At 34.0% G+C, this 18,300-nt stretch overlaps 1 protein-coding gene across 6 annotated transcripts in view; it reads left to right on the forward strand.

The window, feature by feature from the left end:
• The window catches only part of PAPOLA (poly(A) polymerase alpha), a 55,472-nt gene that overhangs the window by 24,096 nt on the left and 13,076 nt on the right, over positions 1 to 18,300 (forward strand). For all 6 annotated transcript variants that reach the window (XM_045815817.2, XM_045815819.2, XM_045815821.2 and 3 more), the window contains exons 8-16: positions 590 to 679; positions 770 to 908; positions 2,464 to 2,536; positions 3,854 to 3,974; positions 4,928 to 5,012; positions 9,869 to 9,922; positions 10,442 to 10,561; positions 12,040 to 12,149; positions 16,107 to 16,228. In XM_045815817.2, coding sequence (XP_045671773.1) covers positions 590 to 679; positions 770 to 908; positions 2,464 to 2,536; positions 3,854 to 3,974; positions 4,928 to 5,012; positions 9,869 to 9,922; positions 10,442 to 10,561; positions 12,040 to 12,149; positions 16,107 to 16,228 — 914 coding nt within the window. The remainder of the gene's footprint in view (positions 1 to 589; positions 680 to 769; positions 909 to 2,463; positions 2,537 to 3,853; positions 3,975 to 4,927; positions 5,013 to 9,868; positions 9,923 to 10,441; positions 10,562 to 12,039; positions 12,150 to 16,106; positions 16,229 to 18,300) is intronic.

An 18,300-nucleotide genomic window follows, 5' to 3' on the forward strand; every position in this document is an offset into this window, starting at 1 on the left:
GCCATCTGTTTAGCCATAGTGAGTCAAATAAAATACGCTTTACTTAATAGTTAAGACTACAGAAGAGTGTATGGTAATTTATTTTACTACTAGTATCTTGCACTGTTATTCCTTTTCTTTCTGGAACATTTAAAGACTGACAGTTGTGTTCTGTTACAAGTGGTTTAGGTTTCACTGCATAACCCTAATTAATTGTGATCATGATACTCTTTGTAACCTTTTCAGCTGTTGTGTTTAAAGGAGTTACTTTTGAACACTATTGTATATACATTGCTGTTGCCATGCTCTCAAAGAACAGTTCTTGGAAGCTTAAGTGGATTAAACCCTTGTCATTATATCTGGACTATAAGAGGTTTTAATTATATGATGAACGTTTTAGATTAGGCAGATTATAGATTCTTTGGTTTACAGTAATGCTTGTGATAGGAGAGAAAAGTTTTAGATTTATTTGCCTTTTTTATTCAATTAACGTTACTGATTCTATGAAATAAGTTTTTATTTAAGTTTGACGTCAATCTTAGAAAATTGATAAAAAAATATTAAACTTTTGATGATTTAATGTTCTGTTTTCTCACTCCCTGTTAATCAGGTTGCAGGGTAACCGATGAAATTTTACATCTAGTACCAAACATTGACAACTTCAGGTTAACTCTGAGAGCTATCAAACTGTGGGCCAAACGTGAGTTCAGAATTTGTTGGCTAGCTTATTAAAAATGTTTCAACTTTTGTTCAACACTAACTTTTCTTTTTGCTTTTCCCTTATCAACAGGCCACAACATCTATTCCAATATATTAGGTTTCCTCGGTGGTGTTTCCTGGGCTATGCTAGTAGCAAGAACTTGCCAGCTTTATCCAAATGCAATAGCATCAACTCTTGTACATAAATTTTTCTTGGTATTTTCTAAATGGTATGTGTTTAGATTATATTAAAATAAAATTGATTGTAGACACTGAAGTTTAGTCTTATTTCTATGACATTTCTGCAGCTGGTTTCAGATTCAAATTTTAGTTCATGATGTAGCCGTTTAGGTAGCCTTGGGGAGATCATATTGTGTATAAAATGGCAAACCTAAATTCCTTTCCTTTTCCCTAGCTTTCCCAGGATAGTAAGGCAGGTGCTTTTTTGTGCTTCCTTATCGTCTAAATAAACCCTGAATTTTAGCTGTCATGTCTGCTAAAATCCAATGAATTTATATCAGTTTTAGGAAGTTTGGATGAAACTTATATATAACACCTCTTTTACTCTTTGGATTCTTCTAAATCTATAGGTCATTAGTTTCTTGGAATTATTTTTTTGTTTTCAGTTGCCCATTTATCTTTGGTAAAATATTGACAATGTAATTATATATAAAAACTTTTAAGAATAACTATAAACGTGTAAAACATAGCAATTTTGTCATCCCTTTGAGATTAGTCATTAACCCAGGACAGTTTGTTTTTAAAGCTTCCTCATTTCAGCATGTTCACATTTGTCAGTCATTATTTCTTTGAAGAAAAGATAAAAAATTATTGCCAATTCGTATTAGTTGCTTTGGCCTACAACGTTAGGTTTCTTGGTTTTCAATCAGATTGATCTTAGAGATTTGTCTTCCCACTCTATACTTGCCAACCCCTGTACCTCCACCCTTTGCAAAACTTTAGTTATTTTTTAGTTATTTTTTTAGTTATTTTATACAAATTTAAGTTATTGGAAATAATTTTATAATTTACATCTGTGCCCCACTTTTCAGTACACATTCTGTTATTTACAGATTTGATAGCACTTAATCATATATCGTCAGTTGTGATGAGATTGACTAAAGAATGTGAGAATTTCTGTAATGCTACACATACATAGCAAATGATATTTCTAAGAAGCTAAGCTTGCTACTAAGGATGGCAAATATTTTCCAATTTTTAATCTCTTCCATAAAGGACTGAGGTAGCTAACTCGTAGAATGCGTCTTGAAAACAGTGTTATTCATGTCACAAAGTTTGATCACACACATTCATGTTAGAATCTTTAGGTCGTGAGATAAAATTTTCCTAATCAGTCTCTGTAATTATTCATATTCCTTTGCCTAAATGAATTAACTTTTTCACCCTCACTTGTCTTTGGACATAGTATAAGGATAGGAGTTTTGTCTTTCAAGAGGGATTTATCCTGTTGAAGTTTGAGGTGAACACATCGGATGTCTTGGGATAGTACTTTTTTATTTAAATAGTGCTTTATCAGTTCTTTGAGAGGCAGAGATGATGTGTGACTTACCAGCCTGAGAAAGCTACCAAATGGTTTAAGTTAATTTCATAGTTTAAGTATTTTGAGTAGTCTTAACATCAACAGATAGGAATAAAAGATGATATATATCAAGAGGGCAAAATGAATGAAGAAGCATCACATTCACAAATGCTGTATGTTTAACAAAATACGTTTAGATGGTAATATCCAATAGTCTTATCAAGTGCTACAATCTTTTTAAACAGGGAATGGCCAAATCCAGTGCTATTGAAACAGCCTGAAGAATGCAATCTTAATTTGCCTGTATGGGACCCAAGGGTTAGTGTATTATTTTTTCCCCTACAAATTCGCACTGTGCAATAACAAGTAAAAATCATCTGCATAATCTTCAGGGAGACTTCCCATCCTTTTATGTATGAGTGGACATGTCCGTATTACACTTTCTTTTAGATAACCTCAACTATAATTGTCCTCTGATGTGAGAAGCATAATTATGTACCCTGTAAACTCCTTTTAATTGTACATAGTTTATAATATCAAGTTCACTAACATTTTAATTTATTCTATATAGAACTACCGTGTAAGTCAAAGTTTGTGTGGGCATTTGTGCTTAAAAAAAATAAAAGGATACTCAAAATCCCTGTATTTTTTTATTTGATCTAAATATTCTGTTAAAATTGGGTTGTGGTAGGAAAACTGTTTAACGTTTACATGTGGCAGATAACTTCTAAGCAGTATCACTCTAATTACTATGATGTAATTGTAAAAATTGGTTTGGATATTTCAGATTACAAAAACCTGGTTGGGATAAAAGAAGAGCTTCTGTTCTGCTTTTTGGGAAGTTACGACCTTTACCGCTTACTCAGTTATTTAAATGTTAACAACATGCACTTTATTAATTGATAAAAGAAATACAGGTTCAGTAAGGCTTTTAGGTTTATAAAATTCTTTTTTTCGACATTAATTTCCTATCTTATTACAGTATTGAAAATTATGTCAGTTTTAAGTCTGTTAATTACATCAAGCTATCTGTTTTCAAGTTTTCCAAACCTCAGGCATTTAATTTTGGAGGGATGTGAATTTAGTTTCCTTCGTGGAAATATGTCACTTATCATTAGTATACAGATTAAGTTATTAAATTTTTTTCTTAAAACGATAACACAGATAATATAGCCTCAGCATGTGTTAAGAAGCTTATACTTCCTATAAGTTAATGGTATATTTAAAAACTGTGTTTCCATCTTGTTTAAAATTTGTTTTGCACAGAACACTAGTATGGCATTTCTGAAAAGTGTAATTATGTGTGCATCCCCATTTCTGTTGTTGAAAAAAGAAAAACTAAACATCAGTAGAAGCTCAACTAGAACCCTTTTTGCTCGATAGGCACACTGTTTCTAGTAAGGTTGCCAAAGTAGTCATGCCCAGATGATCAAAGCAAACCTTTAGTTAGACCAAATCTCTGATTCTGTGAAGAATTCCTATAAAAACAATGTCACCTTACGTGGTTTTTCTTTCTCAACTCCAGCTATGAATGAAATAAAATTTAATCATTGGTTCAGTTTAACAAGGGGTAAAAAGTCCAAGTATCTGTTGCATATGTACTTGAAGAAACTGATTGGCTGTTGTTGTATGTAGGTAAACCCCAGTGATAGGTACCATCTTATGCCTATAATTACACCAGCATACCCACAACAGAACTCCACGTACAATGTGTCCGTTTCAACACGGATGGTCATGGTTGAGGAGTTTAAACAAGGTAAGTGTTCATCCTTATGCTCTCCTTTATACACAAAGGATCTACATACCATTGTAGACCCAGTAGTTGGCTGTGCAGTTTAAAATGAAGAAAGCATTCACTGAAGTGGGTTTTGGTGTTTATCGATGGCAGTATATATTTGAGAATTGACTTGAAAAACTCAATTTAATTCCTTTGAGGCAAATTATTTTTGATTATATACTGGAAAGTTAACCAATTTAAAGCTATCCCCTTAGGGGCCCTTTATGGGCTGCTTTAGTGTTACACGGTTGCCATGTAAAATTTTAAAATGCTACTAGTTTGTCTGCACTGGGTGACATGAGAGAGGCTTTTAACAAGCTATCTATTTGGAAGAGCTTTGAGCAGGATTGGGGCCAAAGTGTCTATTATTTTGGAAGAACCTCTAAACTTTCTGAATCCTAGTAGTACTGTTCTAATTTCATTGCCAAAAACGGTCTTTGAGGGAAGTAGCTGAAACAGGATGATTTTATCTGATTGATAATAGTCATGAAAGAGAATTAGCTGTAGCACTACCAACTTCAAACTCAGGAGTGTAAAATTTTTTTCGGTAGTGTGAAGAGGCTCTTCATGGGAGAATGTTGCTTAGGAACATCAGGAAGCTTGTTTTTAGAAAGGGAAGAATCCGCTTATGGGAAATTTTTCTTACTTGGTTAACTGCAGTGCTTCAGTTTTTGGAGAGAGTCATCCTATGAGCATGGCATTTAGAGTAATGGTAATTTACCAAAAATCTGGCTCTCAAAAACTCGTCCAGCTTTTTGAAAAGTGTGTATGTGTGTATAAATCTTTGTGCTCTAAAGTCATAGACTGAAATTGCTATTTGTTAAAATTATGATCTTAGGATTATAGTGAATGCATGTGGTATGTTTAAGATCTTTAAAATTCTAGATTGTTAGACCGAAGCATGCCAACATTTTAATATGTTTTTAATTTAGGTCTTGCTATCACAGATGAAATTTTGCTGAGTAAGGCAGAGTGGTCCAAACTTTTTGAAGCTCCAAACTTCTTTCAAAAGTACAAGTATGTATTTTAAGGCATGTCAGACATGTTGCTCTCTTAAGTAATGGTTTAATGGTAGCATATGTGACATCTCTTCTTGCTAGACTAACGTAGTTTTTAATTTTCCTTTAAACATCTTCTATAGAATTTTCCTCCCTGTCACAGAGGGTGTACTGTTTTTAGTAAACCCCTGATTTTTTCTTTGTTGAGGTGAAGTGTAGCCCCTATAGTTTGCCGCCTGGTGTGACCAAACGCCTGTTTGTAGCAGCGTCAGTTCTGTAGGTGACTTAAGTCGTCACCAGAACTCTCAATCCGGATGCCTTGGCAAAGGAGTGAGCAGTTAAAATCTGTAGTTACCGTTCCCTCAGGAAACGAAGTATTTTCAGCCAGTTTTGGAAATTTACCGTTGAGATTTTATATAACCATAGGCAGAGCTAATAAAATGTCAGCATAGAGTCAATAAAGTGTTTCCAGTAGTTCTAGCGCATGATTGGCCTCACATTTTCCCCTAATGTTAAAGCCCCTTCAGATATTTCTACAAATAATTTTCTTGGAATCTAAGTGGGTGTAATATTTTTTACTAGTGGTTTTAATATAATGATTTAATACCTTAGTACAGGTTAAAGCCTGAATGTGTTGGTTTTGATGAAAATTGTAAGTTATAATAAATCTTACTTTAAAAAAAAAAAACGGACTTGCACTTTTATTTGCCCTGAGCTGAAAACTTGCCAAAGTCCCACTTAAAAATTTTTTTCTTTAATGCTTGAAACTTTCCTGACCATTTGATCTTGTGTTGGATTGTGTTTTGTAATAATCTAAGCAGGATTGCTTTATGCTATTTCCCCAATTAAAAACAAGAATGATGACCTTCATGATGTCTCTGTGTTTTGTTTCTGTATCTTTTGCATGAAAAAGCAATATGGAGCCAGCTTAATTGTTGTGTTCTGGGAGCACTGGTTGTCAGTAAATATTTAAATAGTATAACATTGAATGCTCTTGTTTATTACCTATTCCCCATAAATTGTGCTTTTCCATTTGGCAGATAATTTTTTATTGTTTTTTTATTTTAACTGATGTTGAGGAAGTACCTTTGAACATTTAAACTACTAAACATATATTCTGATATTTAAAAAAAACTACATCGAAGTACATAATTGCTTGTATGGAGAATAAGGAAGAAACTGGTTTTATAGAAAAATATCAGCATCTCTTAATCCCTGAGAATCAAAGACTAAGCTAGATTGATTCTTTTTCCTCTCTTCCTCATAGGACTAAGGTGGGTAGAATGAAGTTCTTGAAAGTACTTAAGTGGCTTCCTTCACTTGAAGAAAGATTTAATTGTTGAAATTGAAACCTTGATAGTGTCATCTGTTTGAATAAATTTGCATTACTAGAACTTCGAAGGTTTTTTTTTTTTTAAGCTTGCTTAATCTTCTGTCTTTTAGAAGTTTTAAGCTATCCTTTATGCCAAATAGTACCCATAAGGTCTTCAGTGGACTGAGTAAAAAAATCATAGATTATTGTCTTTACTGAATTCTCTTGAAACCGATCATTTTAGATAATCAAAAACAACTTCAAGCATGGTTAAGTATAAGGAGGTAGCAACAAATAGAGGAAATTATATCAGAAAAATTTAAGTTTTAGCTCTGAGTCCTGGGAAAACTTTTGAAAACGTGGCAATAATGGGCTGGTTTTATCTATACCAATCCTATTTATATTGTTAACTTCTCCAAAAATTTTCCTCTTTATAATACCTAGTGCTTACTATCATTAGAATGTAGAGGTAGTCACAGATTTGAATTTCTCTTTTAACTTAACCATATGTAAAACCCCCCAAATTGGCTGTACAACTGAATTGAAATCCTTTGTTTTCTCAAGTCAAAGTTGGTTAAGCCTTATCTGAAGTATATCCTGAAAGTAGTGCCATTTGTTATGTATTGGATTTTAAATTGTCACATATTTGCCTGTCATTCTTGGAGGGAAGCATGGGGGAAATTACATTTTCTTAAAAAGCAGACAAGTCATCTTCCAGAAGATCTCAGTATTCCTTGAGAAAAAGGGTGTAATGGTGCTTTGTGCATTTTAAGTAACTGTTAAGAAGACATTTTTCATGTTTTTCCTTTAAGATAATTCGAGTTGACATGTATCAATAAAATAAATCATCATTGACATAGGTTATGTGAATACTTATTTCAGGTATTCCATTTCACTAGGAAAAAAGGAAGGAAAGGTAATAGCAAGAGGCCAGCATGTTCTCTGAGGTGTAAGATTCATTATAATTTCAAGGAGTATGTGTGAATAGAATAATTTAGCCTTAAAATGTTTTAAAAACTTAAAATACTGAACTTTAACTCTTGGTCCCGAGTTACTTAAAGATGGAATTATAAGGATTTTTTCTCTAAGATAATTAGATTTTTCTGTGCGCATAGCTATAATCTACCCAGGTAAAATAGTAATGTGATGAAATGGCCAGGAAACCTACTTACATACAGTTTTTTGGGGTTAAATAGTTATTCGGTAATAAGAGCAACAAAATTTGTTCTTAGGAATTTTTAAATAGGTTTCAATTCATTGGGGATACATTTTTTATAGTAAAATTTTTTATTGGAAACTGGAAATCTTTAAATTTGGGAGAAAAGTTAATGACTATTGCGTTAAAGACTTCAAAGTGTCTCCTGAAGGCATTTGAATATCTTGAGCAAGTAAATGATGGTGGCAATTGGAAATTGGAGCTCCCATTCTTTGGGACAGCATAAAACAAATATATGTAGTCTAAATTTAGAAATACTTCTTGGTCTCTCTGTTCTCTGATAGGGATCTTAGGAATTGAATACCAGTTCTGGTTTTTAAAACTTCAACAAACTCAGTATTTTGGTTTCAGTTTCTTATCTCGATGAGCCTTTGTTTTATTAATGGATTCCTAGTAGGTTATTTCTGTTAAACCGAATTATTGTATTTTATATCTCCTACTTCAAATTTGCTTAAATGTGGCTGAGTAAAGGACATAACCACACCCCCAGGCCCCCTCTCATTGCAATAAGAACTAAAGTTGAACTTTTTAAACTTCAGAACTTTAAACTTTGAGTTCCAACGAAATTATGTTCAAATGGATCAGATGGATTGTATGTTTTGCCTTTGCAAATAGAGAACATTGTGCAGGTTTTGTTGAAGACTCAGGGGTGATTAAGAACATCCATTTTAATAGTGTGGTAAAAGAGTAGTTTAGAGACTGAGAGTTTGTCCCTGTACTAGGTGAACTCAGATAACTTTGCTTTTTTGTTTTTGTGTATATGCCTGCTTTTTATAGTTTGTTGTCTCCTGTTGTAAGTTGTACACTTCTGTCAGAGAGCTCTTCCTCCATCTTCCTTTTTATCCCGACCCCCACTCCAGTCTGCTGCCCATTTCCAGTCTCCTAGGGACTGGAAATCAGGTTACTGAGCTTGTTAGGATTTTGGTGCATTTAAGAGCATTTAAGGGGTCTTAGAGTGGGTTTCTGTGTACGTAAAATGCATGAGCTTTTAGTGCTTTTATGTGACTTTTATTAACTTTTATTTATTTGAGCCATCTGTGTGTGTTCTGTATATTTGGTTTGATCCAAATAATGCTGAACAAGTTTAAACTGGTGGTAAAGGAAGTATTGGTCTGTATGGATTTGAGCTGCATATTCACATATCTGTCTACATGTTTTCATATTTATACATACTACCTCTGTTACCTTGAAGTTAGCTCATTTGAGTTTCACTTTTTCCCTGCCAGTAAGAGGCATTACCCTATTTTACAGATAACGTACATATACAAGTCTCATACCTGCGTTGCATAGTTATGAAGAATCATAACCATTTTTCAGATACTTAACGGCATAAATAATAAGTAATCAAATGGAATATTTTAAGGAAGAATGGTTAAAAAAATGCTTTAACTTGCCAGATTTGGTTTTGGTCCGAAACCTCATAAGATGTGAAAGATAAAGTTTTCAGGTTTGTTTTTTTTTTAAAGACTAAACTAATTTAAAAATTTTTATCATACTCTGGTTTTTCAGCCTAGTATCCATACTAGGTAATGGCAGTTTGCTTTTTTGTGAGATAGGTTCTGGTGAGAAGTTTGGCTTCCAGCACCTCTAAAATGGGTTCTGTGGAATTGTATATAGGACTGAACTTTTTTAGTATCCTAAAATTACATGAATTATACTTTAGTTGTAAATTGTTTTAAAGAGACAAAATAGTATTTAGTTATAATGGCATTTTGTAAAATGAAAACTTGCCTTTTCTCTAATTTAATGGAATTGGATTCTGCATAAAAATCAGATTTCTTCTTTGCTCCCACATTAGTCATGTCTGCTTTTTAATAGAAATTTATACTGTTACTGGAAAAAAAAATCATGAGGCCTGTCTTCAGTATTCAGTTTAATTTTTGCTACTTATTAATTTGAGTTAAAAAGGATGGTGTGTTTGAACTGTTTTTGAGCTTACTAATGTAATATGTATAATTAGTGATCCTGTTTTTGTGGCTAAAGTCTTGGTGCGTTATTTCTATTAAAGCAACTTTGTTTTAATAGATTATATTTTAGTGAGCAGCTTAGAGATACAAAGCACTCCACTGGAGTCTGAACCAAACTATCAATTAATGTTTATTCATTGTTCTTGAATTAAGCTGCTTTGGGATAATTTATAAAATCACTCTTTCTCAGAAGAATAAAACCAATAGTTAGAAACTTGTGGAATTTAGCTTTTATGATTTTATGTACATCTTGAGATTGCAATCCCCCTTGCTAAACTGATGCTGATCTGTAACTGTCACAAAGCTATTACATTATGGTGTTAATATCCAGCACAAAGCAGTTAAATAAAATAAATAGCATGTTGTCTTTATCTCCAAAGGCATTATATTGTACTTCTAGCAAGTGCACCAACAGAAAAACAACGCCTGGAATGGTGAGTATAAGATTAGACTTTACAGAGACAATAAGCAAAAATCAATCAGATAGCTACAGAACACAGTAGGAGATGGGAGAAAGTTTGTCTTCCCGTCCAGTCTGGTTTTATTCATAAATGGAACTTTACCACATGTAATGGAAGCCTACGAATTTGGGGATCCAAACACAACTTTGTGGGTTTTTTTCCCCTTACGGAGATCCATGTATCATTAACTATATTTAAAGTGCTTTGTTTTAGCTTACTGATTTTTTCCCTTTAAATATTTGCCAGGATGTCTTTTATAACCTTCTTAGTTTGAAATGTGGCTTGATTATCCTTCCTCAGTTTTTGCTTCAGCATTTTTTAGAGCCCAAGACTGGTTTTATCTATGGGAGTTCAGATGGTTGAACTGCCCTCACATGTATTTAAGTATGATCTTATATTACTGCTTTGTGTAAACATATTTGACTTTGTGCATTTTATTTTATTTTTTAAATTAACCAGAATTTTCATTAATACTAAGTGACATTTGTTCAGGGTGGGCTTGGTGGAATCAAAAATCCGAATCCTGGTTGGAAGTTTGGAGAAGAATGAATTTATTACACTGGCTCATGTGAATCCCCAGTCATTTCCAGCACCCAAAGAAAATCCTGACAAGTAAGCAATCTTCTAATTTAATCTAGTTTCCTTCTCTCCTTTTTAACTTTTACTTGTAGAAGCTTTCTATAGGCAATTTTTAATAACTAAAGTCACCATTTTGTTGGCACAAAACCAGTTTGAGATTAGGTTTTCCAGATCCTCAGAAACACTGAAGACAAAAATTATTCCTTGAGAAAAATCAATACTGAAATAGTTTTCTCTGAAAATAGTCAAATGATGAGGTACCTATTAACTAACCAGAGTTCAAATTCTGCATATCTGCTTTTTAGCATTTCTTAAAATTTCTTTCTTGTCACCCATATTATACAGTGGTCGTCAGAATAGCTGCTATCCCAAATATGTCTTGCTTTTCATCTTAATTTTTTAAAGGAGAGAAAATGCTTTCAGTTTACCTTGCGAAAATCTGCTTTGTGATAGATTCTGGAACATTGGGAAGATCTGTTAATAAAAGGCTCACATTATTCTTTTAAGGGTCTTTCATAGGTCAATCTCTGGTTTCACTTGTTGCTGTATTATTATTATTATGAGATTCTACTTTGCCTATACTTCGTTGCATTTGGAAGGTGAGGGGAGCTTTAGTAATGAGTTTTTTAAAAAAATAAAGTAGTGTTAAAGATGGACAAATACAGGTGACTCAGTCATTTGAGATTGTGCTGCAGTGGTATAGCGGATACTCTGATTTGTCGATACAGATTATTTCCTTTTGCAGTCCTGTAAAAGAGTTGTTATTTGAGCTTTTTATAATTTTTTGTTGCTGCAGTTTTAATTATTAAAAGATCCATTCAGTACATAGATTATTAAATGTTCAAAGTAGCTGAATCACCCACTGTTCCTGTTATCTGTAGTCAAATTACTGTTCATGTCATCTTTTTTCTTTTTCTTTTTTTAAAAAAAGATTTATTTATTTTAGAGAGAGAGTGAGCAGGGGTCGGGGGAAAAGGAGCAGAGGGAGAGGGGGAGAGAAACCCAAGCAGACTCCGTGATGAGTGCAGAACCCGATCTGGGGCTCAATCCCACGACCCATGAGATCACAACCTGAGCCGAAACCAAGAGTCGGATGCTCAACTGACTGCACCACCCAGGCGCCCCTCATGCCACCTTTTCAATTGAGTTTTAAAATTTTAAGGAATATATTAAGTTCTAGTTAAAATTTTATGTCTAGAATAATCTTTTTGTTTCAGATTTTTCTAAAATGCATTACTCCTTTTCCCTTGTTAGTTTGAACATAATTTTTATTGTGCCTTTGGTACTTTGGGATCATCATTAACATTGGCTGTCAGTACCCTGTTTATATAATAATAGGAATATGAAGGACAGGCATGGGGGAGGCCTTTGAGTTTTGATGGAGTTTGGGTTTAGAACTTAGTTTGCTTATACATTTGTATTCTGTTTTCCACATACCTCAGGTTGTCAACCACATTGATAACATTTTCATGAAGTCTTGATAAACTAGTAACACTTTTCTTACTTTGCAGGGAAGAATTTCGCACGATGTGGGTGATTGGGTTAGTGTTTAAAAAAACAGAAAATTCTGAAAATCTCAGTGTTGATCTCACCTATGATATTCAGTCTTTCACAGATACAGGTATTTCTCTCCTTGGATGATCAAAACACGTAACTTGAATATTTGAATTTGTCTTCATGTGTACCATAGTGATATTTGCAATAACTGTTAATTGGGAATATTGAACAATGATTATCAGAATAATCTTAATGTTTTATATTAGTTATATAGTTTCAGTAATTTCTAATATATGAATGATTTTTTTGTATTCTAGATTTACAGTTAAGTAGGACCATTTTAAATTTGTTCACAGTTATTTATGAAGTTAGAAACCACCTGAGTATTTGATTGGGTAAAAGACAGTCTGTGTCTGACTGCCTCAATAATCTTGAAGCTAAGACATTTACAAAGCTAGACTTCCAGTGATGTGAGGAAATTTTATTCTCTGTGTCAAATACAGACTCAAGTGTTGATTCACGGGTAGAGTATAGTGTGATTAGAGCTACATTTCAGATTGACCTATACCCTGAGATATAACTGAGATGTAACAGTTTATCTAAAGAACAAATGGGTGTAGTTCACAGAAGCGAAGGCTATATGTAGGTGCACGACTTTTCAGGGGAATGGTGAATACGCATAGAGACAATGATGAACATACAGGTCCAGTGACTAGAAGGCATACTTAATGCAGTCAGGCGGTTGCACCTGTGTTTGGAATCACTAGCAGTGTGACGTCTGGCAGCTGCTCCTGATACAGGTGCTGTCTGTTGTGATTCTGACCAGCAGCAACCTTGCCATTGGTGAAACAGTAGCAGTTAAAGTTCCAAAGGAAACAAGATGAACTCTAAAGAGACACATGGTAGTTGCCTTCTTAGAAAATTCAGATTAAAAATACTGTTTCTTACGAAAAATTGAGTTGATTTCTTTCAAATAATTGGTAATTGGTAAGTAGGTTTTTCATTTTTAGGAATATAAGTGGAATACGGCACAATTCTTTATGGTGAGGAACATTGAAGGATATTTAGTGTCCCTAGCAAGTAGTAACCCTTAATAACTGACAACAAAAACACTCGTATAGATTTCTTAGAATGTGATTTTGAGTGTGGTAACTCCATTTGCTGAATGCCACAGAAGTGTTTTTTTCCAGAGTAAAAATTCTGATGTCAACTTAAACTATAAACTAAGAAATCATATAGAGATACTTGAGTTAGAAAATTTGTTTTGTGCATTTCATCTCAATTGAGTTGTTTATCAAAGATTGTGCTAATGAACCATCAGAATTTTCAAGGAACTTTTTATTTTGGGAGGGAAATGTTCAGTTGTCCTGGACCTGAAACATTTTAATGGAATACTTTGTGGGATTTTCTTTTCTTTTCTTTTCTTTTTTTAATATTTTATATGAGAGAGAGCACATGTGCACAAGCGGGGGAAGGGGCAGAGGGAGAGGGAGAAGCAGGCTATCCACTGAGCAGAGAGCCCCACTCGGGGCTCCATCCGAGGACCCTGAGATTATGACCTGAGCAGAAGGCAGATGCTTGACTGACTGAGCCACCCAGGTGCCCCCTTTGTGGGATTTTCTTTTTTTTTTTGTAAATTTATTTATTTTTATTTAAATTCAATTAACATATAATGTATTATTGGTTCCAGAGGTAGAGGTTAGTGATTCATCAGTTTTATATAGTACCCAGTGCTCATTACATCACATGCCGTCCTTAATGTCCATCACCCAGTTACCCATCCCCCCATCCCTCTCCCCTCCAGCAACCCTCAGTTTGTTTCCTGTGCTTGAGTCTCTTATGATTTGTCTTCCTCTCTCATTTCATCTTGTTTTATTTTTGCCTCTCTTTCCCTATGATCCTCTGTTTTGTTTCTTAAATTCCACATATCAGCGAGATCATGATAATTGTCTTTCTCTAATTGACTTATTTCCCTTAGCATAACACACTCTGGTTCCATCCACGTCATTGCAGATGGCAAGATTTCTTTTTTTGATGACCTAGTAGTATTCCTGTGTATGTGTGTGTGTGCGTGTGCACATGCACACGCCACATCATCTCTATCCATTATCTGTTGATGGACATCTGGGCTCTTTGCACAGGTTGGCTGTTGTGGACGTTGCTGCTATAGTGCAGGTGCCCCTTCGGATCACTACATTTGTATCTTTGGGGTAAATACCCAGTAGTGCGATTGCTGGGTCTTGGGTAGCTCTATTTTCAACCTTTTGAGGAATCTCCGTGCTGTTTTCCAGGCTGCACCAGCTTGCATTCTTTGTGGGATTTTCTAATAAAACAAATTTAATAAGTTCAATACGCAAATTCTTACTTCCAGTCTCTTCCAACTTCTCTTGAAATCTTTTTGGTCTCAGGTATTCGCAGCTATATCCCTGTAGTTTGTTTAAGCTAGAAATCTTGGAGTCCTCCTTAACTCCGTTTTTTCTCGTAATGTTACTGCATTAAAAAAATCCTTTTGCCTCTACTTTTAGTATCCATTGAGATTCCTGCTACTAATTGCTATTTCTACTGCTATCACACTAGTCCAAGCCATTTGTCATTGCTCTGTTGTATTTCTCCCATTACTACAGTTCCCTGGCCTGTCCTAGCCCAGCTATTAACGGGCTAATAGTTATTCTCAGTCAGCCATCCAGAATGATAGTAAATCAAATCATGCCTTGTCTGCTTAAAACGTATAGTGGCTACCAATCTCATTTGGAAGGAAGTTCAAGTCCTTCCTTACTGTGGTTTGCAAGCTTTTACCTAATCTGGCCTTCTCATTATGTCTGTGGCCTCATTTCCTGTTGTAAGTCCAGAATCCTTTATCCATATTCTTGGGGCCAGAAAGGTAATAAAGCTAGTGAGTAATATTCCTAGTGGGGCTTGGAGCAACATTTGATAGTCAGCGACAGTAATATTTCTTCAGGGAACTGTTGGGGATTCACATTAAGCAAAGGTAGAGACCAAATAACCACAAATAGGTTAGATCAGGGTTTGTTGTTGCCAGATGAGTTTTGGCGCCAATTTTAGGAAGAACTTACGTGTTGGGAGCTTTTGGGGTTTTGGAATTGGTCTTAAGGGATTATGGATCTTGACTTTTCCCTCTCCCCAGTGGCTTTTTGTTCTTCAAACATACCAAACATGCTCTCAACTGAGGACATTTTGTCCTTGACCTTCAATCTTCCTGGAATGTGGTTCCATCAGTTATCTTTGCTTATTTCACTTTCATTTCAGTCTCCACTCTGATGTCCTCTCGGTTTCTATGATGAGCTTGTCTTCTTCCCTACTCGGCTTTTCTCCATAGCATTGTCATCATCTGATATGAAATAGTTTTTACTTCGTTGTTTCCTGTTGATCGTATTGTCCCTACTAGAGTGTAGACTCTGAAGTTCTTTTGGCCTCTTATTCTCTGCTGTATTCCCCATGCCCAGAACAGTGTGATTACAGTATAGGTGCTCAATAAATAATTTGTCATATGACTGAGTAAATGGATTTTTCCTTTTGGGGATTCTCTGGAACTTACTAGGTTGAATATATTTTTAGCATTTTCTTTTTGTTCCTGTGAACTCAATTATTTGAGTTATTTTCATTATAGAAGATGTTAACTACTTAAAGTGTTATCTATCCTGCAGATTCTTGAAAAGGTGTCTTTGGGTTTAGTCAATAAGTTTGACTTTTGCTGCATTTGTTACATAATTGGGCTAGAATTTTAAATAATAGTGTAGCACAAAAGGGTATGAAGATGCCCTTTTTTTCCAGTTCTGCTGTTTCTTAAAGAAGTACTCTTTAAAGTAATTATTTTAAGAGTAATTAACTGGAAGAGTTAGTATACTTTGTGCTTTTATTCATTATATAGACCTTGTGGTAAAAGGTACTTAAGAGTTTGCTCAGGCAATGGATTGTGTCAGATTAGAGGTAATTTTGGCCTGATGTTTTATGCACAGGATTGATAGAAAAGGATACCTACTTAGAATAATTTCTCCTGGGTGAGATTAACTGCTTTTGTTAAAATGTTTCTATTTCTTATAACAATTTCCTAATTGTGTAGTTTATAGGCAAGCAATAAACAGCAAGATGTTTGAGGTGGACATGAAAATTGCTGCAATGCATGTAAAAAGAAAGCAACTTCATCAACTACTACCTAATCATGTTCTTCAGAAAAAGAAAAAGGTAAATTTAGAAAGTAGTTAACAAAAGCATTACTATCATAATGTTTTTACTGTATTCAGTCTATCAGTACTTCAACATTTAGACTCAGTTTAAGTCATGCTTGAAGTAGATCACAGCATTTTAAAAAATCTGTTCCAGGGAACAGTTCCATTATGTGAAACCTTGCTCCCAGTCACGTTTCTTGCACGTACTTGCAGACCTCAGACAGATTAGTGGTGATGCTTCCTTTCCTTATTTTACGTAAGCTTGTAGTCTCTTTCAAAGTCTTCTGTTCTTATCCATTTAATACCCACATCACTATCTAATTTCCTTTCCTTTAAAAAGTAAACTAAGTAATATGTGGGTAAATTGAATTATGTAACTTTTTATAAAAATGGCTTTATTTTGTTAAGAATTATACATGTATATTATTGAAAAATGAGTATAAAGATCACAAACAGAGGTGACCAAAGTTAATGTTTTGTAGAATGTCATTCTGGTAATAGTGCTCCCTGTTGAATAACTTACAGCCATGTTTTTCTTATTTGGACTTACTATAGAGGACATATTAGAATTTTAGTGCAGAGGTGACAATTACATTTTTACTTTATGTGATTTCAAGACTAAGTGGCTTATTTCTCTAATGGAATATACACTGCAGTGAAAATGAATGGGTTAGAGCCACATATATTAATAATGTTCAGTTAAAAGGTTCTGATGAGTATGTACTATTTAATAATTTTATATAAGATTTAAAGTTTTAAAAATGTAAAACAATATATTGTTTAAGAGGATATGAAAGAAAAGTATAGCATATATTATGGTACGGACATACACGTCAAGGACAAGAGCTTTGGAGTAGATAAACTGGTTCAATTTCAGGTTCCACTGCTCCCCACCTGAGACTTGGGCCAGCTATATAATGAACATCTTGTTCTTGATTTCCTTCTTCTCTAAAATTAAGATAATATTTTTACCTGTCTCATTAGATATTTTGTGAGGTTGAACTGAGTGAATACCTGTACAAGCTGGTTTCTGCTAGTGCTTGGCACACAGCGAGTGCTCACATTGGTTTCTGTTGTTACCACCATAACTTGGAGGTAGAGGCACTTGCTTTTTTATTTTGGTTTAAAATGCAGTTTTAAAAGGCATTTTTGTTTTTAAAGTAACTTAGTACATTAAAGCTTCTTTGTGACTTGTTTTCTTCTCAACCTAATGCTTTTATAAGTTAACTAATCTAGAAAGTGATAAAAAGGTACTGTTCTTTTCTCAAGCCATTTTATTATTTTTCATAAAATATACATAAAGTTTACCACTGAGTAATTTTATTTTTTAAGTAAAATGTCAAGCCAGACATTTGTCTTCTGATTGTCTCTTGGTGTTATTAGTTAGTTTAAGCAGCCACACTTCAATGTGTATTTACTACATGTAAAAATACATAAACATTTTATGTGTTTTCAGAAGTCAATGTAAATAGATTGTTATGTTCTTTAACACTTACCTATTTCTATTTTATTAAAACATCTGTTTATAACTGAGGTGATTAGATTTTCCAGAACCCTTGATTCTCAGATTACCTTTTAAAATGCCTACATACATGTTACTGTTGATACTCGAAACAATGAACGTGTAGTTTAAATAAATTTTATTTTTATTCTCTTTCTTAAGGTGTTATCTATCTAAATATAATATTCTGAAATATAAAAAGAATTATTAGTGATCAGAAATAACTTATTTAGTTTAAACTTCTTATTTATCAAATAAAGCTTAATTGTACTCTCATCACCCAGTAGTAGCTACTTTTCACATTTTAGTGTGTATTTCTACATAGACTGTTGGGTGCACATATGTAGCCACATATCATATGTACTTTTAAAAGGTTTTTGATGGTACATACCCTTTTGTGACCCGCTCTTTGGGTGTTTGTTATCTGTCCAGATTACATTACGTTATAGATAGTACTCGGTGGCTTAGTATTTCTGTGTGCGGCTGCAGTATGGTTATCTCTCTCCTTTATTTGACGTCATTTGGATTATTTCTAAGTTGGCCGCTAGTAAGATAGCACTTTCCTGTTCTTAGAAGTAGTATCTAGA

Source organism: Ursus americanus, chromosome 26 (genome assembly GCF_024610735.1).
Source record: "Ursus americanus isolate L20-20 chromosome 26, mUrsAme1.1.p, whole genome shotgun sequence".
Classification (NCBI taxonomy): Eukaryota; Metazoa; Chordata; class Mammalia; order Carnivora; family Ursidae; genus Ursus; species Ursus americanus.